Below are 26,114 nucleotides of genomic sequence, written 5' to 3' on the forward strand. Positions count from 1 at the left end.
ACTGTTTTTCCAAATACATATAACAGCCATTTAAAACCTTTTAAGAACACCAAATATTTTGCTTTTGGCCACTTACAAACTTCTAGGGGTAAATTTACTAAGAATCGAGTTTAGGAGAGTTTGCAATCTCTGGAGAGTTTGGGCATTTTTTCCCACTCGCAAATTTACTAATGTTAAACTCGGGAGAGAGATCTCCTTTACTATGGGAAAATACTGGAGAGATAGCAAACTCTCTTCAATTCACCATCCACAAAACTCGAGAACCTTTTCACTAGTGAAGATAGGATTCGGGAATTTACCAAGGGAGAACTCGCTCATTGGCTGGGACCAACGTGGACTTCAAAGGAGGAGCCGCTCATTGGCTAAGTCCATGTGGGTCCTAGCCAATGAGCGGCCGATAATGTTGAGCCGTCGCTGAATGGTTGCGACCTGCTACTAATGACAGCTTAATCCCATGAGCTGTCATTCGAGTACTGTAACAACATGCTGAAGCGTGTTGTTACAGTGTGTCCGTGGCCCTTATTTGATTTCTGCAGAGAACATCGTGGGACAAAAAGTGAGTATTGGAACTTTTTTTCAGGTACTTCCATAGGATACTTTAAGTCGAGAAGAGGGCGGGAACATCTGGCAGCAGGTGAGTGTGTATGGATGCAATAAATCTTTATTTTCACGGTGTATGTGTCTTGTGTTTTTACACATTTCTTTACAGGTGAACTACACGTACCAGCGGCCCCTTAATGCCCAGCATGCTGGTACTTGTGGTTCTCCAAGTACCAGCATGTGGGGGAGGCTTGCTGGGACCTGAAGTTCTACTGTAAAGACATTGTTGTTAATTTTATTTTTAACACTACACCTTCACTATCAACCCGCCACCCACCGCCCAGGGGTGGCGGGGATAGCCCCGGGCTCTCAGCCTGGAGAGGGGGACCCCTTTAATGGGGGGGTCCCCAACTCCCCAAGGATCCCTGGCCTGGGCTGACTAGCGATCAGGGCTGATGCTGAGGTTGAGGGGCTCCCCCGGCTGTGGTATCAGTCCCCCGCTTGAAAGGGTCTGGAGCTGGTTTTAAATATAAGGAGAACCTCATGCAATTTTTTTTTCACCCTATATTTAAAACCAGGTCTGGCCCTGCTGCCTGGTGCTGGTTCTTAAATTACAGTGGAACCCTACACATTTTTTTCCCTGTAATTTTAAGAACGAGGACTGGCTGGCAAGTCTGGTGCTGGTTAGGCTTTAGGGGGTGGGCCCTATGTAATTTTTTTTTAAAACTTTTAACCTGTTTTTGTGATAGGCTAGAACACAAGCAACCTTCACATATCTCACTGCAGGCTGCTTGCTCAGGAGAGTTTTGCAGAGAGAAGACACTGCAATCTCGGGTGAGTAATCTCCTGCAAAACCTGCTACTCTGGGGAGAATCTCATTCTGCTTCACCATCGGACATCTCACTATCAGGTAAACTCACTTCTTAGTAAATTTGAGAGTTTCAGGAGCCTCAAATCTCCCGAGTTTCGGCGTAGCTAATCGAGTTTAAAAAAGAGCAAACTCTCCCAAACTCGATTCTTAGTAAATTTACCCCGTATACTACTATCCAATATTAGTTTGCATTTTTCTGGGGTACAGGCTGATTTCCCCATCTTCACTCACACTTAGGGCTTCATTCAAAGGCGGCCGTACGGTCTACGACCGCACGGCCGCCTCGATGTTTGTCCAGTGCGCATGCGCACGAGGGAGCCAGCTCCTTTGTGCACATGCGTGAGACCCGCTACGACTGACAGCGCCGGTCGTAGCGGGTCTCTTTCCAAAGGGGGCGAGCTGTCGATGTTGATTGACAGCTCGCCCCGATTGGAAGGCGGGCCGGGGGGGTGGCAGCCCAAACGGAGGCGTTCCCATGCGTCATTGTACACGTCATCTAGCTTGATTTTTGACTGAAGTACTCGCAGAACTTGCAGGCGCCTAGGGCTACCTGAAGCCTTGTAAGGGCTTCCGATGGCTCTCGATGTTACCGATGGTCTTATACACTTCCTGGAGATGACATGTTCTGCGAGAGTAGATAGGGTGGTATTAAGCTAGTTTGCTATCGCTTCAAAGACAAAAAGGGTGTCCTTGAGCCTTGCATTGCGATCAGGGATTTTACATGGCCGGCCCCTTTTTGCATGCGAGCGAGCGGGTCTGAATCAGGCCCTTAATGGTATTACCAGCAATAATTACAGCGTAAACGCCAAAATAAGCATTTTTTTAATTGCGTATTGAATTGGGAGCGAGCATACACGCATTAGGTAAAATTATCGGCAATATGTGTGTTAAATTAACATGTGATAATTAAAGTTTTTATCACATCTATTTGAATATGGGCCTTAGTGGATGGAAATAGGCCATCTATGCAGTTTAAGAGAGGAGGTGGCCCACGTGCCCCATGTTTCTCTGACTCAGGCTTTTTTGCCAGAGTCTACTGGCCATGCGCAGATCTCTGGGAACATGTTCCTGGAGACATCTCTACTGCGCATGCGCAAGTCACCAGGGAAATGTCCACCACGCTATTTTCAGTCTGCAGCACCATCCAATGCAGGACTGCAAAGAGAGAGAAGTATATATTAAACTGCTTTTATACCTAAATTCTGGGTCTGACCCGGAGGTTGGAACAGGGTTCCAAACCGGATCAGACCCGGAATTTAGCCTGCGCCGACTCAGGATATTCCTGAGTTGGCGCCGTTCACACCGGAGCCGGGTCTGCAGTGACCCCGGTGTGGAAGTGGACGCTTGGAAATTACGTCATCTTCAAGCGCCACTGAAGCCGGGATGTGGCGCGCACCAGGTCATCGTGACCGGACTTGCGCCGTTTACACTGCAGGGTTTCACGGGTTATTCCCTTTTTAAACCCTGCAAGTTACCTGGGTTGGATTGCTGGGACACTCGACCCGGGAATCCAACCCTGGCTCCTTTTACACCAAGGAGCTACCTGGGTTAACCCTACAATAACCTGGGTTTTAGCTCTGCTGTAAAAGGGGTATTATAGGGGTGCAGGGTATGCAGCATGGGCTCCCCTCAATCAGGGGCCCTTGTTCACTGCACACTGCACTCATATAGATATGCCAATGCATCTATGCCACTCATCACTGACATCCCACTTACTCCCTATATGTCATATATTCCTTTCATCGCTTCATCTTTAGCACTCAGGGCCTGATTCAGACCCTCTCGCAAGCGCATAGCGCTCGCAAGCGGGTCGATGGTGGCCGAGTGCGCACTGCGCGTGCGTGAGCCCCGGAGCAAGCACAAAAAGCACTTGCTCCATGGCTCACTACAAAAGGGGCGGCTGTCGATGTTGATCGACAGCTCGCCCCATTTTGTAGCCGGGGGGGTGGCTTCACAAAACGGAGGCGTTCCCATGCGAACGCCTGCCGTTTCTGGGCGGCCCCACTGACATCACCAGTGGTGTCAGTGGGAGAGCTTCCGGCTCTATTAGAGCCAGAAGCTCTCTGGGGCTTGCGGCCACAAGACCCTACCACAAGGGTCTCGTCGCAAGCCCGATGGTAGCGATGGTCTTGACCATCGCGACCATCATCCTGGCTGCTCGCAATAGCTGTTGGTGGTCATCCACAGCTATGCCCTGATTCAGAGCGAGCGTTCTTTCACAGCGTCTGGCTCTGAATCAGGGCCTCAGTCTCCACTTCATATACCCATAAAATACACACCCAGGGGCTGATTCAGAGGTGGAACCACACTGCGCATGTCCAGCGATAGTGCAGAGGCTCCAGGTGCAGTGCCCTAGACACCGCAGCATGATGGTTTGTTGACGGGATGGGGCGGCCTCAAAAATGGGGGGTGAGGAGTGCAGAGGCCTGTGTCTGTGTATTCTGCCACAGATTCTGGCATTGGGAATGGAGATGAGGCAGTCATTCTGAGTAGTTTTAGGCTCAGTCAGATGGGCGATGCTGCGATCAATGGCTATGATGGTGATCCATTGCTTTGTCTTTGGCCACAGCACTCGTCTTTTGATATGCCAGCAGTGGGCGTCTTTTTACTACGACATTAGCATATTTTAGCACAGCAGCTGCATCCAAAGTTGGTGCTGTGCTTTTCGTGTTTATCTCTGAATCAGGTACTCAGGCCCTGATTCAGACGTGCTCTCAAAAAGCGAGGGCTCGCTCTGAATCATGGCGGGCACTGGTTTTTTTAGTTGCCACCCACAGCTTATGCGAGCTGCCAGGTGGTGGTCGCGATGGTCAAGACCATCGCGACCACCTCGTTGACGCAAGCCCCAGAGAGGGCCTCGTTGACGCAAGCCCCAGAGAGCTTCCGGCTCTGGTGATGTCAGTGGGACCGCCCACAAACGGCAGGCGCTCGCTTGGGAACGCCTCCGTATGTGAAGCCACCCCCCGCCATGCCTACAAAACGGGGCGAGCTCTCGATCAACATCGACAGCCACCCCTTTTGTAGTGAGCCACGGAGCGCGTGCGCACTGGCACACCATCGACCCGCTTGCGAGCGCAATGCGCTTGTGAGCGGGTCTGAATCAGGCCCTGAGTCCTTACAGCCCATTCCCATTCTAACTATTCCCCACATCCAATGAGTGTGGTATAAGAGATAGATAGAAATTAGATAGACAATGTCTAGATCGATCCCAGGTGTTAGACAGTTAATAGATCGACAGGTACAAAAGGTTGACAAGTACAAAAGGTCGACACACTAAAGGTCGACATGGAAGATGGTCAACCGGTACAAAAGGTCGACACAGTAAAGGTCGACATGGGAGAATGCCGACCGGTACAAATGGTCGACAGGGTCAAAAGGTCGACGCGAAAATGGTTGACACCTTTTTTTGCGGACATACCATTTGGCCCCTTGCGGGCTCGCTTCGCTCGCCACGCTGCGGGCACGGTGGCTCGCTTCGCTCGCCACATGCATTTATTCCCCCTCCATGCCCACTTCAATGGTAGGGAATGACATTGGATAGTAGGGAATGACGTTGGACACTGTACCTAACCCTAAACCTAACCCTTAAAAAAAAAAAAAAAAATCATGTGTCAATCATTTTTGTCGACCATTTTCTTGTCGACCTTTTGACCCTTTGTACCTGTGGACCTTCTTACATGTCGACCTTTTGTACCTGTCGACCATTTGTAACTGTCGATCTTACATGTCAACCTTTTGTACTATCTAACATCTGGGGTCGATCTAGACATTGTCTAACTAATTTCTGTCTATCTACAGTCCGGCACCCCATCCCATACCCAGTGCTCTCACTCCCCACATTAGCACAAGCCATGGGTATTTAATTGAATTACCATCCCATTCAGTCCTCACATGACATATTCATCCCATTCTGTACCTACCTTCTACATTTATTGGGTTCTCTCTTCACATCCAAACATCCTTCCCATTCAGCACTCATATAAAATCTATCCCATTCTGCTGCAATATCACACACCCATCCAGGGCCGTATTAAGGGGGGGCACGATCCCGGGGCACCCACACATAGAGGGGCCCTCACGCAGGGTCAATGTGACCCTGCCGAGAACAGGTGTCCAGCGGCACCTGTTCCCGGATGGGGGCCGGGCTCAGAACCCGTGGCTGTTCTATTGCATGCAGCAGCAGCTCCCGAGTCCTCTCATCAGTGTCATGTGACACATGTCCATGAAACTAAGGAGGGAACCCAGGAGCAGCTCTGCCGGCCCGGACACATCAGGTGAGAGAGGCTCCGTATGGGACTGCAGGGGGGATGGAACGTAGGCACAGGCACCGTGTACCTTGGGTGGTGGGGTGTAGGCATAGGTGCCGTGTGGCTTGACTTGGGGGGATAGGCACAGGCGCTGTATGGCTTGGGGTTAGCCATGTGGCTTGGAGGGGGCGCCCACAACTTGGTTGCCCCAGGGCCCCCACAAGCCTTAATATGGCCTTGCACTCATCCCATTGAGCACTCATACAGTATCTATCCCATTCTGCTGCAATATCATACACTACGGACAAGCTGGGGCTGCAAAACAGACCTTGCTTGAGTCCCTGCATGGGGGTGTGGTTTGTCCGCATGGGGGCCTGGCCTTGACACATGCCCTCATCTCTCAGTATCCCAAACGAGCAGTGCGCCGGCCAGGGTTTCAATATGGAGTAGCCCATAGAGTAGGCATGACACAGGACGAAGACTTTTGGTGGATTGCCTGGTGTCAAGAAGGGCAGCAAAGAAGCCACCTGGGACTGATATTCTGCAAAAGGTACAGGGATTGGACTGCTAAGGACTGGGGTAAAGTTATTTTCTCTGATGAATCCCCTTTCAGATTGTTTGGGGCATCTGGAAAAATGCTTGTCCGGAGAAGGAAAGGTGAGCGCTACCATCAGTCCTGTGTCATGCCAACAGTAAAGCATCCTGAGACCATTCATGTGTGGGGTTGCTTCTCAGCCAAGGGAGTGGGCTCACTCACAATTTTGCCTAAGAACACAGCCATGAATAAAGAATGGTACTAAAACATCCTCCAAGAGCAACTTCTCCCAACCATCCAAGAATAGTTTGGTGATAAACAGTGCCTTTTCCAGCATGATGTAGCACCTTGCCATAAGGCAAAAGTGATAACTAAGTGGCTCGGGAAACAAAACATCGAAATTTTGGATCCATGGCCAGGAAACTCCCCAGACCTTATCCTATTGAGAACTTGTGGTCAATCCTCAAGAGGCGGGTGGACAAACAAAAACCCACACATTCTGACAAACTCCCAAGCATTGATTAGGCAAGAATGGGCAGCCATCAGTCAGTATGTGGCCCAGAAGTTGATTGACAGCATGCCAGGGCGAATTGCAGAGGTGTACAAAAAGAAAGGTCAACACTGCAAATATTGACTCTTTGCATAAACTTAATGTAATTGTCAATAAAAGCCTTTGACACTTATGAAATGCTTTTTGATAAGCCATGAAAGGGGATGCAATCGGGAAACCGGCTGTCTTAATCCCGACAGCCGGCTTCCCGACTGCTTTATCCCGGCGAGGATTAAATGACAGGCGTCTATATCTAGACGCCTGTCATTTTCCCAACGCTGGGAGACCGGTGCCCGGCATCCCGATCGAAGGGGGGGAGGTTAGGTTTAGGGCACCTGGGAGGGACTTAGGGTTAGGCACCGCCCCGAGAGGGTTAGTCTAGGGGGAGGGCGAGGGAGGGTTAGGCACCCCTGGGGGGACTTAGGGTTATGCACCCCCCCGGGGGACTCAGGTTTAGGCAGCGGGGAAGGGGGGGTTAGGGTTAGGCACTTAGAGGGGGGATTAGGTTTAGGCACTTGGGGTGGAGGTTAGGGTTAGGCACCTCTAAGGAGGGTTAGGGTAAGGGGGTTAGGTTAGGTTAGTTTTTACTTACCTTTAGGACGATCGGGATTTCTAGCGCTGTCGGGCTTCCGCTGCGGGGAACTCTGCTTCTGTCGGCCTGCCGCTCCCGGGATTCGAACTGCCGGCCAGAGGGCCGGCGGTATTTCATACCGATCCCCATGAAAGACTATTCCTGATTGGCTACTCATCTATAAAGTAGACAAACTTGCTATCCTTAGCATCAGTGATTCTCTAACATAAGTCTGTTACATGCGGAAAGAGATTTTTTTTAGCTCCTAATAGCACTAACAAAGACAACTAACTAGGAAAGGTATAAGTGCCACTAACTACGGAATATATATTGGTTCATAATAATTATTATTACATGTTATTATGGGCAAAGAAATTATTGAAAATGTTATGGAGCTCATATTTTTAACAGTAAAGGGGGCCACATGAATAAGCTAACACAAATCTTTAAACATCCAAAAATGCCAAATGTAACAAAAACACTACTGATATTATCCAATTCATGTAAGAAGTATTTTAGGCAAAACATGCAAATAATTAATATAGTGAAATTAGTCTATAATGGTGCATGGTTGGGTGTTCATGTAAGATAACATTTTTCACCTGCTCCAAACCTAGACCCACTTATAATTTGTAAAGGATTAGCAAAGATCAGAAAGTAGACTTAATGGTATGTTCAGATACTATAGCTAATGCACAAAAGATAACACTAGTATTGCGTGCACTTAACTAAATTTGGTTATTTGCGCATCTGTTGTACACATCTATGCAACAGCACTGCCTCTATACACATGCCTGGTTTCATAGCCATTATTAATATGCACTTGTCATCAGCCCTGGAAGTTATGTGTCTGAGAAACAGACCTCTGCATATGCACCACTCTGTATGTTGCACAGTTTTGGACACACGCCTTCAACACATCCTCACTAAACTTTTAGTGCGTACACACGGTACGATCAGTCAGCGATAACAATATCGCTGACTGATCTCCCTGCACCTTCCCAGTGTGCTGGATGATCGATATGGATCATCCAGCACACCACCAACCCACCAACGACGGGCCAACGACCCGCGATCAATGATCATGGGTCGCTATGTAACCTGGTCGATATCGACCAAGTTGGCCTGCATGCACGGGCGATGGTCGATATTGTTATCGTCCATATGTGCCCGCGCATCCCTTGTCATTTGAGGGTTGGTAGGCACCAAAAAATTAACGATATGAACGATATCGTTATCGTTCATATCGTGCATTTTTATCGTACCGTGTACGCACCATTAGTCTACTTGCTAACACCCCACTGCAACCCAGTTATGCCCATTCCGCCTCAAGTAGAGATACAACTGATACAGTATGTGTATAAATCGCCCGTAGATGCACGCGTGTGGCTACAGCATATGCTCGCTGCTAAAAAAATAGTTCCATCTACAAAAGGACGTGTGCAACTCTACATTGGTGTCACTGTGTGGCAATAAATTACCTGCACTGTTTTTTTCATTAACACCCTTCACCGCTCTTACAAGTGAATACAGAAACTATATGCAAAATAATCACAAAACACTTATAAAACTACATATATTTGTTACAAAAAGTATTTTACAGAAGAGTAAACAAATACAGAATTTGAAACCAATGGCCAAGTCCTGGACCAGCCAGACAAAACATCTCATGTAAACATTCTCTTCTGATAAAGTGCTCAATTGCGAGTACAAATTTTTCCATTCATCGTTGGCTTTAGCTTTTTCATTTATAAGAAATTGTTCAGCCAGAGTCTTGTTTTATGTGTTTTCAACATCTGTAAAATAAAGAAATATGCAGCATAATATTTAATAGAATTAATATTTACTATCTACTTTCAATTATATTGTTATAAGCAGAGTATATTGTTGTTGTACTTCGCTTTTTGCTGCCATGGGCAACAAACAACTAAATATATATATTTTTTGGATTAATTACAGTATGTGCAGATTACCATGCTTGTAGTGCGCACAACCCTTCAAACTAGCGAAGAGCAAAGGGGAACCCTTCAGTACAGTATATAGTACTGTTGTGTAATTTACTCAGAACATTGTGACATAACATTTAAGCATTGATTAGAACACTTTAGTTTAGCATTTAATAGATCAACAAAGCAATTAACAGATACATTCTTTTTTTTTTTACCTTCCTTGGTAACATGGCTGTAAGCACTGCATCAGCCTCTTTATAGAGATCACTATAAAGTGAGGTGAAGGAGGGGGAACATGATTCAGTAAGGAGTGATGATAGAAGTGGCATGATGATGGAAACAAGTGTTGATAAATTGGTAAAAAGATGGATGATCATGGGGACAATGGATGGAAGAGGGGTGATGATGGAATTAGAGGATGGAAGGGGGGTGATGATGAAATTAGAGGATGGAAGGGAGGTGATGATGGAGTTAGAGGATGGAAGGGGGGTGATGGAGTTAGAGGATGGATGGGGGTGATGATGGAATTAGAGGATGGAAGGGAGGTGATGATGGAGTTAGAGGATGGAAGGGAGGTGATGATGGAGTTAGAGGATGGAAGGGGGGTGATGGAGTTAGAGGATGGAACGGGGGTGATGATGGAGTTAGAGGATGGAAGGGGGGTGATGATGGAGTTAGAGGATGGAAGGGGGGTGATGATGGAGTTAGAGGATGGAAGGGGGGTGATGATGGAGTTAGAGGATGGAAGGGAGGTGATGATGGAGTTAGAGGATGGAAGGGGGGTGATGATGGAGTTAGAGGATGGAAGGGGGGTGATGATGGAGTTAGAGGATGGAAGGGAGGTGATGATGGAGTTAGAGGATGGAAGGGGGGTGATGATGGAGTTAGAGGATGGAAGGGAGGTGATGATGGAGTTAGAGGATGGAAGGGGGGTGATGGAGTTAGAGGATGGATGGGGGTGATGATGGAGTTAGATGGTGGAATTGGGGTGATGAGAGAGGCATAAAATCAGATCAGGAAAAGAGCTTGAAGTGGGGTTGCTAACAATTGTGGGAAATTATAGTTATCAGGGAAAAAGCGAACAAAGAAAGACAGTGATGATGATGATGACGACGGAGAGACATTGCCAATGGGATTTACAGCTCAGATGAAAACTTTCTGTTCAATTTCTTCAATAAGAAAATAGTATAGGAATCATTTCAAACATATTTTTAAAGGCAATCATACCAATACTGTATGTACGTATATATATATATATATATATATATATACACACACACACACACACACACACACATACTGGCTGCCGAAATGCATGTGTGTGTATTTATATATATCTATTATTATAAAATTGGTTCCTGACAAAAATTAGGTCATGACCTCATTTTGACAATAGTGCGTCACACCTAACATGCGTGTCATACTCCTCGGCTACCACTGCACATGCCATGTACATTAGGTATGACTTACATGCAGGTGCTGCATGATGGGACAGACGAGGACGGGATGGAAGAGGGGGCGGCGTGGCTGAGGTGATTTTGCAGATGCTGGGTCTATTTACTAATAAACCATATTTATACAGGTATGTGACATGAAGAGGGGCAATATATGAAATCACAATGTATCACCAAAGGAGCCTCTAGGAGACCTTTGCTGAGTGTTGATGTAAATATTGGGAACTTTTTGACCTTGCTTTAAGCATACCAGAATTTAGAGAATAGCTACTAATGTGTTAACATATGTTTGCATGTCATTCAAGGTATTTTACATTTTAAATAATGAAAAAACATTAATTAGGATTTACGAGAGACCTTACTTGTTACAAATTGTTTAGCAAACATAAAAGAAAGGGCAGCAATCCCTCTGCACAGACTGATACATGGAATATGCCTATTACCACAGACTAGAGGTTGTACGTTAAGGTTCTTTTCTTACTTACAATGAAGGCCAAGGATCATTGCTTTTTGTATCAAGCAGTCATCAAACCAAATTTTCAAATTAATTTAAAAAGGAACAATAGAAATAGATAGTACATGCTGTTCATTCTGTTTTACCTAAGGCAGTATTCTCAGAGTTGTAGCCAGAACTTTTCCCTGTAGACGTGTTATTATAGAGAGTCTCATTTCTATGTATGTTATTATATAGTTTTGTTCCCTTCCCAGCGAGTCTTTTCCTGCAACCTGAAAGCATAAAAAAAATCTCTTCACTTGTGATCACGTGTGTGGTTTACCTTATAGCATATTTGTGGCAAATGTACTATAACATTCACTGGAAATGTTAACAGTAGAATCACTAAGTTTAAAGAAGATAGTGTATTTTATTAATGAGTCTTACAAGCTGTGTTATACACTGCAGCAACATATAAGTATCAACCAACTGCAGTTTAATTTACTATACATTATTAACAACATAAAATACAGTCCAGACCTCAAGTACCCCCAACAGGTCATGTTTTTAAGTTTTTTTTGTCTGTGGCATAATTACTGACCCAGAAAAATGAACTCACCAGTGCATGATTGAAAACTCCCCAAAACATGACCTGTTGGGGGATATGTGTTTGACCTAAAGACTGTTCCCATTCTAGTGTCGACATTTTGATTGCCCAACTGGTAACTGCATACCATTCCCCCAATGGTACTTGAGGACTGGAGTTGAAACCACTGCACTAGTTGTTGCAATAAGCATATAAGCAATATATTTGAAAATGTTAAATGGACACTACTGAATATGAAATCTCATTTTGGGTAATACAGTTACAATTTGTAGTCAGATTGTATCACAAGATTTCTGAACTCTTAGTTGATAGACAATGTGAACTTTTAGTTGATAGACAATGGTTTTAATGGATATACTGTATTAGAATATTATAGCTATCAGTGGCATTCGTTATTTCAGGCTGTACTCAGGGCCCAATAATAAGTCTTATGGTGCGATTTAAAAGGATGATTTGAATTTAACAATATCGATATCATAACCATTATTTTTCAAATTGTTCTTTTAAAGGGTCCCTGCCAACTTACCTTTGACCAGCGATGCGTGGCCACGTATAGACGATAGCGATATCGTCTAATGGCCGTGCATGCCGGTCAACTTGCTCGATTTTGAGCAAGTTACTATAGGGGCCTGCAATTGACAATGGCAGATCGCTATAGTCGGCGGTAAATTGGTGGTGTGCTGGATGATCGATATTAATCATCCAGCATACCGGGATGTAGTCAGCAAGCCGACAGTCTAAATACCGACCGCTGGCTTCCCGACTCTCTAATCCCGGCATGGTACTAATGACAGGCGTCGAAAACTCGACGCCTGTCATTGTCCATACGCTAGAAGACCGACGCCCGGCATACCAAACGAAGGTATCCAGGCGCCGGGTGCGGACAGTCGCGCGGGGGGGGAGGGTTAGGTTTTAGGGCTCCTGGGGGGGACTCAGGGCTAGGCACCCCCCCGGGAGGGTTAGGTTTAGGCTAGGGGAAGGGAGGGTTAGGGTTAGGCACCCCCAGGGGAGGTTACTGTTAGGCACCACCCTGGGAGACTTAGGTTTAGGCTGCGGGGAAGGGGGGGTTTAGGGTTAGGCACTTGGTGGGGAGGTTAGGGTTAGGCACCCCTAAGGGAGGGTTAGGGTTAGGGGGTAGAATTAGGTTAGTGATACTTACCTTTTGACGATCAGGATTTTCACCCTTGCCAGGCTGCCGCTGTCCGGATTTGAACCACTACATGTGTACACACCATTATTCTACCTCCTGCTCAGGGCTGGTTCTAGACATTGTGGAGCTCAGGGCGAAAGTTCCCAGTTGCGCCCCCCCCAAAAAAGAAAGGAGTAACTTTTTTTAGATGGCGTTCCTCTGCGCGCCCTTCCGGAAAGGGGGCGTATCCTTGCGGAACTCCCCTAATTCATCACACTGTGGAGCGTGCCCAGGAAGTGCTAGGCTTCCCCCAAGCTCTCTGCTCATGGCGAATAATTGCCATGCGCAGTAAAGCACCTTACACAGTATGTCTTGCACAGTAAAGGCCTTTATAACACATTATGCCACACGCAGTAATGCCCTTTTTAACACATTATGCGACACACAGTAATGGCCTTTATAACAAATTATGCCACACGCAGTAATGACCTGTATAACACATTATACTATACACAGTAATAACCTGTATAACACATTATGCCACATGCAGTAATGCCCTATATAATACATTATGCCACACGCAGTAATTACCTTTATAATACATTATCCCCAATTCAAATTACACCACACAGTAGTCCCTTATTCATGTTATGACACACAGTGGTGCCCCTTTTACACAATGCCCAAATTAGTGTCCTTTATACACAAGGCCCACAGTAGCAGTGCCCCAAATACAATGGCCTCAGTAGTGGTGCCCCCCATGCAGTGCCCCCATTAGTAGTGCCCCCAGTAGTAATGCCCCCATTAGTAATGTTCCCCAGTAGTAACCCCCCCATTAGTAATGCCTCCAGTAGTAGTGCCCCCAGTAGTAATGCTCCCCAGTAGTAATGTCCCCATTAGTAATGCCCCCATTAGTGCCCACAGTGGTAATGCCCCCTATAGCTGTGCCCCCAGTAGTAATGCCCCCTATAGTAGTTCCCCCAGTATTAATGCTCCTCAATAGTAATCCCATTAGTAATGCCCCCTATAGAAGTGCCCACTGTAGTAATGTCCCCATTACTAGTGCCCCCATTAGTAGTGCCCCCATTAGTAGTACCATTAGAAATGCCCCCTATAGACATGCCCCCAGTAGTAATGCCTCTATAGTTGTGCCCCCAGTGCTGGTGCTTCTGAAAAAAAAAAATACAAATACAATATTTACCTTAAGCTCTGCTCCTGCTTCCGCTGCCGTCCATTCCGACCGCGGCTCCACGGAAGAAGTCCTTCCCGTAGTGCTCTCTGTGGGAGCCAGAGCTCCTCGGATCTATGGGAGAGACGTCATGACGTCATGATGTCCCTCCCATAGTGATCTCTGCCGGAAGCCGGAGCTCAGGCGTGAGCTCTAGCTTTCGGCTGCCGCTGCAGGGAGGGAGCTGGGTGCTCGCTGGAAACAAATCTCAGAGGGCGCCCGGCAAATGGAGCCTCCCTGCGGCGGCTAGCAGGGGAGAACACCAGTGCAGTTTTTTTTTTCTTCTTCTGGTATTTTCTTTTTTCTTTTGGGACTCAGTGGCGCCCTCTAGAGGCCGGCGCTTCAGGCGACGGCCCTGTTACCCCGCCCCAAGAACCGTCACTGCTCCTGCTTCTACTTTGCTTCTTATACCTTGTCCCCAGGTACATCATGTATACAATTCACAGCACTTTATTCAGCTCAGTGGAAATCTTTAGTGTTTGCAGGTGCATGAATGTCATCTGGCTTCTACATTCTGCCTGTTCTATGCAGCAATGCTCCAATATAGCCTCCCAGAGAGAACAACGATTAGATACAGGGACCAAAATATGTTGGTAAGTGTTCCAGCTAATTGTTAGTCATAGCATTGTAATTGTGTATGCAGTACCAAATAGCACCTTGTGACAGGATTTTAAACACCATTGAATTCTCAATTGTGCTGTATACTAACTTTGGCCCTCATTCAGAGCCGTACGCTCTGAGCAGAGCGCACGCTCTGAATGAGGGCAGGCCTCCATAATTATGGAGCGTCCTCCTGGACGCTCGTATAGCTGTGGGTCACCACCCACAGCCTATACGAGCGTGCAGTTTGATGGCCGCGATGGTCTTGACCATCGCGACCATCGCCACTGCGAGCCGGAGCCAGCGGTTGAGGTTTTCAACCGCAAGGCCCGGAGTGATTTTGGCTCTATCAGAGCCAAAATCACTCCCACTGACATCACTAGTGATGTCAGTGGGCCGGCTTCTGACGGTAGGCGTTCCCTTGGGAACGCCCCCGTCAGGGAGGCACGCCCCCGGCACGCCCACCAAAGGGGGCGTGCTGTCAATCAACATCGACAGCACGCCTCCTTTGATCAGACACAACGAGCGAAGGAAAGTCCTTCGCTCGTCGCGTCTGGCGCATGCGCACGACGGAGCTCCCGCCGTCGTGCGCATGCGCAGTGCACAACATCGACCCACTTGCGAGCGTATAGCCGCTCGCGAGTGGGTCTGAATCAGGCCCTTTGTTTCCACAACCCTGCTATTGCCTTTCTAATCACAATGGTCCTCAAGGCCTGAAGATGGTTATATGAATTCAACTGCAACATCATTTCTTCCTGCCACACAAATGTATTATGCCATGGACCAATGGTTGTCAAAATCAACTCTCAAGATTTCCCAACAGGTAATTTTTTGAGGATTTCTGTATGTGGAAGCAATTATTAACACAGCAAAATAGATGAACTCACCTGTGCATGATTATAGAAATCATGACCTGTTGGTGACTGGAGTTGAGAACCCAATTCATGCTTTGCAATGATGGGTTCTGACTGCCAGCATCCTGACCACCGGAATGCCGACTACAGCCCATGTGATGCTGATTGAATTTCCAGCATTACTGCCATATGATATTGTCTTTTGAGACATATGTGTTTAATAATTTTATGGTGAACTACTGTATATGTTCAGTATATGTACATGTCTCTCTGTTTGATCCAATAGAAGGCAACTTGTGTATTTCTTCTTTGATTAGATCCAACATGATTTTAAGTGATTGTACCCAGGGCCGGATTAAGGTCTGTGGGGGTCCCTGGGCAACAAACATGTGGGGGCCCCTATTAAATGTGACGAACTGGGGGTATGCACAATGGGGACCTCAGTAGTGTCAGTGCCCACAGTAGTGGTGCCCTTTATGCAGTGCACCCAGTAGTAGTGCCTCCAGGAGTGGTGTCCCCTATGCAATTCTCCCATTAGTAGTGCCCCCAGTAGTCATACCCCCTGTAGTTATGCCCTAGTAGTAATGCCCCCTGTGGTAGTGTCCCCAATAGTAATGCCCCCTGTATAAATACCCCCAGTACTAATACCACTGTAGTTGTGCCCCCAATAGTAATGCGCCCCAGTAGTCATGCCTCCTGTATGTGCCCAATAGTAATGCCCCCTGTATAAATGCCCTCAGTAGTAATACTCCTGTAGTTGTGCCCCCAGTAGTAATGCCCCCTGTTAGTAGTACCCTCTGTATAAATGCCCCCAGTAGTAATGCCCCTATATTAGTGCCCCTAACAGTAATGCTCCCTCTGTAGTAGTGCCCCTTGTAGTAATGCCGCAGTAGTAATGCCCTGCCTTCAAGTAGTAATGCCCCCAGAAGTGGTGCCCCCAATAGTAATGCCCCCCAAGTAATGCCCCTAGTAGTTATGCCCCCCATTAGTAATGCATCCCCCCCGAGTAATGCCCCCAGTAGTAATTACCCCCCCTGAGCAATGCCCCCAGGTGTAAACCCCCCCTCCGAGTAATGCCCCCAGGAGTAATGCCCCCAATACAAAGCCACTTGCACGAAAAAAAAAGCTAATACTTACCTTAAGCCCCGCTGCCACTGCCGTCCACGTCCAGTCCGCTCGGCTGCTCCTCTGCACCATGGGAGTGATATCATGACGTCTCTCCTATAGTGCACTGCGTGGGCCGGAGCCCGGCACTCACGAGTGAGCTCCAGTCTCTAGCTCCGGCTGCTGCTGCGGGGAGGGAGCCGGGCGCCCGCTGGTTACAATCTCAGCGGGCGTCTGGCAAATGGTGCCCCCTGTGGCGCCGGGGTTGGGTTGGCCGGAGGAGGCGGAACTGGTTCCTTCTCCTCCAGTTCACTTTAACCCCGATGGATGTGGGGGCCCTTCAGGTGTGGGGGTCCAGGGACGATCGCCCCCGTTTGCCCACCCGTTAATCTGGCCCTGATTGTACCAGTCTATTGTGTGCAATACCTACCTATATATAAGAACACTGTATTATACTATATAAGCCATAATAGCTGTCAGATTATTTGTGAGTATTTAACTCTATATTAAAAAAACCCCAGTTCTAGTTATCCTGATCTAGGTAACCTTTTTTGTGGAATCATTAGGTAAGTGATTTTATTTATACAATTTGATATTAGTGTTTGTGATATCTGTATGTGTTTAGTCCAGATACGTACATTTTTAGATTTCAGAATTAACGTTTTAACTCCAACTTGGACATAGTTAGAGTGCCCCTAAACCTGAGAGTACTTTTTCTACTTGTTGTTTTGATATTAATGTTTTGACTATCAAGGGTGCACCTCCACAAACCTACTATTATTATTATCCTTATTTATATGGCGCCACAAATGTTCCGCAGCACCTTACATAGTACATAAACAAATAAGTGAAGAAGATACCAGTGAGTTATAGTAAAATAAAATGCAGGACAAGGTTCATATACATTGCTGCATTGGCGATCATAACACTCAAATAAGCAACAGGGCGTAAGTGTTATGGGGCATACACATTAGACGATAAAAGTGAACGATAACGATATTGCCCAACGATATATCGTTCATATCGTACAGTGTGTATGCACCAAATGACCAACCATGCGCGCTCCCATAGCTTGCTAACGATGTTTGCTGTCGTGCAAACATGCAGGCCAATCTGACGATGTGGCAGGATGACATCACTGAACGATATCAATGACGATATAGTTCAGTGTGTACAGCGAATATCTTTCATCCATATCTTTCACCAATATCGCTCAGCACATTGTCAAGTGTGTAGGAGCCTTTAGCTTTTTGGTTAATTAATTGAGAGTAGGGTTGAGCAAAGGACTTAGAACAGTCTACAAAGAGATCTGGTAAAATGTTGCAGCTAATTGATGTAAAAAGTTATTACCAGTTATTATTTATTACCAGTTATTATATAGCACACACATATTCCCCAGCACTTTACAGAGAATATTTGACCATTCATATCAGAACCTGCTAGTGGCGTCCCTCCCCGTGGTGACACCCGGTGCGGGGAGGGACGCAATGCGCACAGCACCTGCTGAAAAAGAGGCGTGGTCTTGGAGAGGGGTGTGGCCTCGGGAAGGGGGCATGGCTTTGCGGCCCAATCCTGCTCCCTGGCCCTGGGCAAACAAACATATCAATGGGATGGTGACGGTGGGGGGTGCAGGATGCGCTGGCACGTGCAGTGCCGGCTCCCTCACTATGACAGGAGCCGAGTGCTGCTCCTGTCACTGAGGGGGAGCCTGCATCTTGCTGTCACCCCTCGGCGGGTTACACACGGGTGCGGGGCGCACCCCTCGCACCCCCCTTGTGACGCCACTGGTCACTGCCCCAGTGGAACTTACAATCTATATTCCCTATCACATCAGGGGCGGATCTAGACTTTTCATTTAGGGGGGGGGCGGTTTAATGATGATAACCATGACTCCTCCTCTTTCCTATCATGGAACCTCCCCTATCGGGTCCAGTAGGAGCAATTTTGGTGTGAAGTCCCATTAAACTCATAACGCACTGATTTTTTATACATATACAGTATATATATATATATATATATACACTACATATATATATATGTATATATATATACAGTATACACACATATACACAATATACGCACACATATATACAGTATATATACACATATGGATATATGTACAGTATATACATATATATATATATATATATGTATATATACATGCATATACTACCCCCACAGCTCCACTGTTGTTGGTGCCAGCATGTACAGCAGAGTGTGACACACACAGCCATTCGTCAAACCCCCCCAGGGCTGCAGACACTGGCTGCTCCCACAGTGCGGTAGGGTGGCAGGGTGGAGGGAGGAAGATGAGGGGAGACTCGGAAGTCACCATAGCAGGAGGCACAGAGCCAGCGGCGTATCTATAATGGGTGCAGTGTGTGCGAGGCACACGGGCCCCCGGGTCCAGGGGGCCCCGCACCGCACACACTGCACCCATATTTTTTTTAAACTCACCTGTCCGAGGTCCTGCGTCGGGTGTCACTGCTGCTCAGAACACCGGAAAAATGGCCGCTGCGGCCATTTTGCCGGCGTTCTGCGCATGCACAGTAGACTCCGGGCACACTCTAGTGCCTGGAGTCTACTAATGCTCCGGTGGCTGGCCAGCCGTGTCAGTCGGCTGCCAGCCACCAGGTAGAGAGGAGGGGGCCCCGCATGAGGAGTGCACACGGGCCCCCTCCTCTCTTAAAACGCTGTGAAGTGATAAAGGGGGAGGAGACGCTCTCAGGCATGGCTGGGTCCATGAGTGCAGCCTTCTTTACCTCAGAGCTGCTGCCTGGACCCGGAGCCGTCGTCACGTCGCGCTAGCCTCCTGTGACCTACAGTAGACAGCGGGCATTAGGAGTAGTGCATTGTGCCCAGAGTCGGACACAGACAGGAGCAGGAGGTGGAGGAGCGGAGCGGGAGGCGGGACCATCAGCCAGGACTGCCACTGAAGTTACTCTGTGGTTGCGACTCGCACTACCTGGACCATGAGGCAGCGCACTGTCTGGGGGAGTGTTGGGCGCCTGTGCTAGGGGGGGCGATCGCTCCAATCGCCACCCCCCCCGGATCCGCCACTGTATCACATGTACACAGACATACACACTAGGGTTAAATTTTTGTTGGGAACTAATTAAACTACTAGTATATTTGGAGTGTGGGAGGAAACCCACGCAAGCATGGGGAGACAATACAAACTCCACACAGTTAGGGTCATAGTTGTATTATAGTGTGCACTTATAGCGGTTTTCATTCACAGATGTAAATAGTTTATCCTTATCTGCATCACACTGCAGAATAGGCTTTTGGCTTATATTGTTTAACATGTAAATGGCTTGGACATGCTTCATGCTTCACCAACTATTATAGCTCTCTAGCTATTATTAGTCTTTGGAAGTCTGTGATGGGGAAGTGGTTAGAGTAAATTCAATTAGGTACAGGGTATGAAAACAATAAGGTAAATAAAAAATATTATCATGTTTTTTTAAGTCGGCACAGCTCAGCATAGGTGCAGGGCCGAAACTAGGATATCTGTCACCCGGTGCAAGGCAGCAATTTTGCGCCCCCTCCCTTCCTGTACCTGGAGTTTGTCCTTGCTCCTCCATAAAGCAGTGCACTACTCAGATGTCCCTGGTATAGTGACTTACATTATTCCATACACCATAATGCCCATTACACATTATGCCACACACTGTAATGCCTATTACCAAAGTGCCACTTACATATTTGCCCGACACCATTTTATGCCCCACAGTAATGCTTCTAATTACTTTAAAATTTGTTGCCAGGGGTTACATGCTCATTGCCAGGGGGTTTCATGCTTGTTGTCAGGGGATTTATGCTTGTTACCAGGGGTTACATGCTCATTGCCAGGGGGTTTCATGCTTGTTGTCAGGGGATTTATGCTTGTTACCAGGGGTTTCATGCTCGTTGCCAGAGGTTACATGCTCGTTGCCATGGGGTTTCATGCTCGTTGCCATGGGGTTCCATGCTCGTTGCCATGGGGTTCCATACTCGTTGCCATGGGGTTCCATGCTCGTTGCCAGGAGTTACATGCTCGTTGCCATGGGGTTTATGCTCATTTCCAGGGGGGTTTATACTCGTTGCCAGGGGATTTGAAGGGAGAAGATGCAGCTCTGAGCATATTCTCCCTGCAGCGCCAGCGTTCCCGGCACTTCCGGGAACGCTGTGTGCATTGCGCTCTGCTAACAGACACTAGAGGTCCAGTAAGGACCTCTAGCATTAGTCTCCTCTTCGGCGGCGGCCATTTTCAGATGACCGAGTCAGCTTTTTCACCCCCCGCAATCCCCTCCCGGTGCAAGTGCACCTCTAGCCCCCCCCCTAGTTGCGGCCCTGATAGGTGTTGCAACTTCCCCTAAAATCTCCACCCTCACATCTGTACTGTGACCAAATAGTAAATATTCCCATTCATCATTTATAAACTAACTCACACAGGGGACTAAGGACTCTTTTCACTATCATCATCAATCATTCACTAAAATCCTCCCTCTATTTTACTCTGTGGATGTATGAAAGGGGTCATGTAAATTCTTGTTTTCCGGAGTGCTTTAGGTTTCAGTTAAACATTCAGCCAAATCCATAAATATCTGATGGGCAGGGAGAATCGTTTAGTGTAATCACAAAATATTAGCCTATCTAATGGGTCAATCAAATTAGCCGCGAAGGGTGCGAGTTGCCGTTGCAATGGCTTTAAAACGCCGGCAACAGACCAGCACCTCGCGCCCTTCGCGGCCTGCTCTGAGCCCTAATTCGCTGAATTTTGCTCTCAGCTCTATGGGGCTGCAAACAAAATAACGCAAATCCAGGCTGCTGTAAAGTGCGACCATTGCCCCGATGACTTGCGTCAGCAAGATCATCGCGGCTAATAGGATCGACCCCCAGGTGTTATCATAACATGTATCTCATTGGCAGTTTAAAAAAATGTGGTGACAGAGAGTCAGAGCCAATCAGCAAATCAAAATGTGCACAGCGGCACAGTGTATTTCAGAATATGAATGTGCTGGTCTTGTGGAAAGCCTCGATTCACACACGTGAGTAAGCATGGACAGGTCTGCTTGTGGCAGGAAAATAACTGGAAAATAGGACTGAACTTCCAGACTTGAAGCCTAATTATGTCTTTAAGAACTGAACAAAAGAACCATCAAAGTTTAAATATACAGTAGCACAAATGAAGGAGGTCACAAATTGCACACAGGTACGTGTTGCAAAAATTCCCTGAAGAGTGTGTTTAATCAGGTAGGAATTCAGATTGTTTCTGTTCTGGAACCTGAGACAGGGTCCATGCCCCTGAAATGTATGCTTCAGGGGCCTATTCATCAACACTAAAAATAACGGTTTTAAGGACATTTTCCTTAATTACCATTTTTTTTAGTATTCATTAACACACTTAGGCCCTGATTCAGAGCCGGACGCTCTGACAGAGCGCTCACTCTGAATCAGGGCCGTCCTTCTGGATTTTTAGAGCGGCCTCCTGGCCGCTCGTATAGCTGTGGGTGACCACAGCTTTTGCGAGCGGCCAGGTGATGGTCGCGATGATCACGACCATCAAGACCATCGGGCTTGCGACGAGACCCTTGTGGTAGGGTCTCGTCCATCGCAAGCCCCAGTGAGCTTCTGGCTCTAATAGAGCAGGAAGCTCACTACTGAGGCCGCCCCCAAACGGCAGGTGTTCCTTTGGGAACGCCTCCGTTTGGCCAGCCACCCCCCCCTGCCCACCTCCAAATGGGGCGAGCTGTCAATCACAATCGACAGCCGCCCTGTTTTGGTGAGAGACCCGTAGCGACGGAGCGCCCATCGCTGGCCAGGTCTCGCACATGCGCATGCCGGAGCCGGCTCCGGCGTGCGCATGCGCAGTGTGGGACCATTGACCTGCTTGCGAGCGCTGTGTGCTCGCAACCGGGTCCGAATCAGGCCCTTAATGCAGGAGATATCACTGATATCGCCTGCTTAAGTCTGCCTGTGTTAATTTCCACACTCCCCATACATTAGTATGGGCATGTAGCAATTAGGCTAGTCATCAAATTCCGAAAATTATGTATTTTCGGAATTTGATGGTGTTGCTATACGCCCAGGGCTGGATTAAGGTTTGAGGGGGCCCTGGGGCAACAACTTTGTGGGGGCCCCTATCAATATAATTGTATATATTTATATATACACATACACCACACACATATATTTATATACTTACAGACTCATTCATACATTCACACAGAAAAACACATATATACACCACACATGCATGTGTCATACTGTACATTACACACTAACATATATGCACACACAAGACACACACACACATTTCACACACACACACTTACCTTGCACCATCTGCACTGCATGTTGTAGATGGGGAGGGGACCTGGCAGGAAGGCACCATGTTATTAAGCTCCGCCCCCTCGAAGCTTTGGCCGCGATTCGCGGGTCAATCCAAAAGGGGCGGAGCCAAATGACACAATTGTAAGGGAAATGCATCATACTGGCTCCGCCTCGAGGCATTTTGCCGCAAGGTGGGCGGGGCTTAATATCGGTGCCTGCTCTTGTGCAGTTGCTGCTGCTGTGTGGGGGCCCTTTAGGTGTGGGGGCCCTGGGACGACCACCCCTGTTGCCCCCCCTATAATCCGGCCCTGTATACGCCACTCTCAGGTGGCGTACAGCGGGATATACTTACCTGCTTTCAGCGTGAGCAGGTCCTCCTTCGGCTCCCTCCGTCGCTCCCTGGTCCCTCCTCTGGCTCCTGCTGCTGCTCTGACTGTGTTCTCCCGGTAGAACACAGTAAAAAAATTTTAAAAACAAAACAATCAAGTTTAAAAAAAAAAAAAAGAATAAAGTTTAAAGAAATAAAAATAAATCTTCAGCAAGCCGGGTGGGAAGTCGTGGTCTGCGGCTGCAACCTGTCGGGGTCCAGGCAGCCAGGCAGGTGGCGGAGGGGAATGGGGCTGGTTGGGGGGAGGGGACGGACGGACACAGAATTACTGCAGCTGCAATCAGTGCTGTGCATTACTGATTACAGCTGCGGTAAGTTAGAGCAGGCAGGGAAAAGTATCTATTTTCCAAAGAGCTGCCATCGCAAAAATGACAGCTTTTCGGAATAGATACTTGGAGAGGAGGGATGATGAATTCCTCCAGTAATTAGGAAGAACTCCATGCGAGTTCTAAACCTAATTACCTCCACTGATATTTTAGTGTTGATGAATAGGCCCCTCGGTCTCTTACTAATTAAACACATTAATAAGGAAGTGTTTGAAAAACATTCCTATATGCAGTTTTTCATCAGGGCAGTGTCATGAAGCGAGGAGAGTAATGGAGGCATGAGGTGGGTCCCCCAACAACTAATGGAAGAAGATTGTCAAAAGCACCTCAATATTGGACATAGATTATACATCAAACTTGTCTGAGTGCATATTAGTTGTAGGAAGTTGGTAAAATGGTTTCTAGGGGGTCACAGTTTTATTTTTCTCAATTCCCTATGTGCTGTTTCTCATTACAGATTTTATAAATGAACTATGGGCCTGATTCAGAGCCGGACGCTCTGACAAGAGCGCCCGCTCTGAATCAGGGCGTTTTTTTTTTTTATTAGTGCTGCCTCTTGGACACTCGCATAGCTGTGGGTTACCACCCACAGCTTATGCGAGCGTCCATGATGATGGTCAAGACCATCGCGACCATCGGGCTTGCGACGAGACCCTTGCGGTAGGGTCTCGTGGCCGCAAGCCCTGTAGTGATTTTGGCTCTATCTGATGTCAGTGGGGCCGGACCCAGAACGCCTCCGTCTGGGCAGCCACGCCCCCGACACGCCCACCAAAGGGGGCGTGCTGTCACTCACCATCGACAGCACGCACCCTTTGGTGTGAGACCTGGAGCGACGGCTTCCCCATCGCTCGCCGGGTCTCGCACATGCGCACTTGGGCACCATCGACCCGCTTGCGAGCGTACAGCGCTCGCGAGCGGGTCTGTAGGAGACCCTACATTCACAATACTAAAACATTGCACTGAATATTAAAGTAAATTACTTACCGAGTACTATTATCACAGGGAGAACTAGTACAAGAAATATTGTGACAGTGGCAGCAGCAAATATCCAATTCTGACTTTTCTCATTACGGTTAGTTTCTGACACTGAAACAGTATAAAACATTGTACATACATCAGCATGTATATTGTTAAACAGCAATGCATCACATAATAGATACTATATAGATTATTGTGTAAATATGCTTTGCACAGGAACACGGTGAATAGGTAATTGTCGTTACCATAGTTTATTACTGTACAACAAAGCAAGCAGCCTTGTACAGCCCTATACCTGCTCCTGCTGCAAGAGAACTGACTGAAATCAGACAGATCTCTGCATATACTGTACATATCTCTCAGGGGATGTAGTCAGTATTCCAGCTTGCAGGATGCCAACAGGCGAAATACCAGCGCCGAAATCCCGACAGCGTCGGGATCCCGGCATCAGAATCCCGACCGCCGGAATCCCGTAAGTAAGTATCGGGCATTAGGGGGAGGGATTAGGGGGAGGGGTTAGGGTTAAGCATTAGGAGGAGGTTTAGGGTTAGGCACTAGGGGGGGAGGTTTAGGTTTAGATTGTGGGGAGGGGGAGGTTAGGTTTAGGCATTAGGGGGGAGGGGCAAATGCAGGATTTTTACAGGGAGGTTTCCACACATTTTATATACATGCACATACATATAGATATACACATACAGTACATATGAACACAAACACACACACATATGACATATATGCACACACATACATATGTCACACACATACATATACGATATGTAGTCAGGAAGCTGACGGTCGAAATGCTGACCACCGGCTTCCCGACTATCAAACCCCGGCAGGGGTCTAATGATAGGCGTCGAAATCCCGACGCCTATCATTATCCCTGCGCCAGGAGCCCGATGCCTGCCATACCAAACAAAGGTAATTTTGGCGGCGGGCGTGGACAGCCGCGGGGGGGGAGGTTTAGGTTAGGGGCGCACGGGGTGGACTTATGGTTAGGCACCCCCCATGGAGGGTTAGGCTAGGGGAAGGTGGGGTTAGGGTTAAGCACCCCCGGCGGGAATTTAGGGTTTGGCAGCAAGTCCGCCTACATGCCCAAGAAACACTTACACTCAATGTAGCTCAGTGGCAAACGCAAAAGTTCCAGAGGAAGGGTTCCAAATGCTTGATTTTAGAGTGAGTGTGGCCAGTCAATGAAGAGGGCATAATTAACACTTATCCAGCTTTAATATGCGTCATACAAAGTATATTGTGTGTCATAATTCCAGCATATACAGGGCCAGTGATCACAGTAAGCCATTAAATGTGGCAATAGGGCAATCCTGCCTGAGCTGAATGCTTTTATTTCAGATGTGGGCACCATTCCAGAGCATGGGAGCAAGTCCAGGAGCAGCAGAAGAACCTAGCACTGCCCTAGACATATATGTACATA

At 47.6% G+C, this 26,114-nt stretch overlaps 1 protein-coding gene across 1 annotated transcript in view; it reads right to left on the minus strand.

The window, feature by feature from the left end:
- Nucleotides 1–8,876: 8,876 nt before the first annotated feature.
- The window catches only part of LOC148519341 (programmed cell death 1 ligand 1-like), a 36,856-nt gene continuing 19,618 nt past the window's right edge, over nucleotides 8,877–26,114 (minus strand). The window contains exons 5-7 of the mRNA XM_088476626.1: nucleotides 24,689–24,790; nucleotides 11,318–11,443; nucleotides 8,877–9,110 (exon numbers count right to left, since the gene is read on the minus strand). Of these exons, the coding sequence (XP_088332752.1) occupies nucleotides 9,094–9,110; nucleotides 11,318–11,443; nucleotides 24,689–24,790 (245 nt within the window). The 3' untranslated portion in view covers nucleotides 8,877–9,093. The remainder of the gene's footprint in view (nucleotides 9,111–11,317; nucleotides 11,444–24,688; nucleotides 24,791–26,114) is intronic.

The sequence above is a fragment of the Taudactylus pleione genome, unplaced genomic scaffold (assembly GCF_031769625.1).
Source record: "Taudactylus pleione unplaced genomic scaffold, aTauple2 ptg000190l, whole genome shotgun sequence".
Classification (NCBI taxonomy): Eukaryota; Metazoa; Chordata; class Amphibia; order Anura; family Myobatrachidae; genus Taudactylus; species Taudactylus pleione.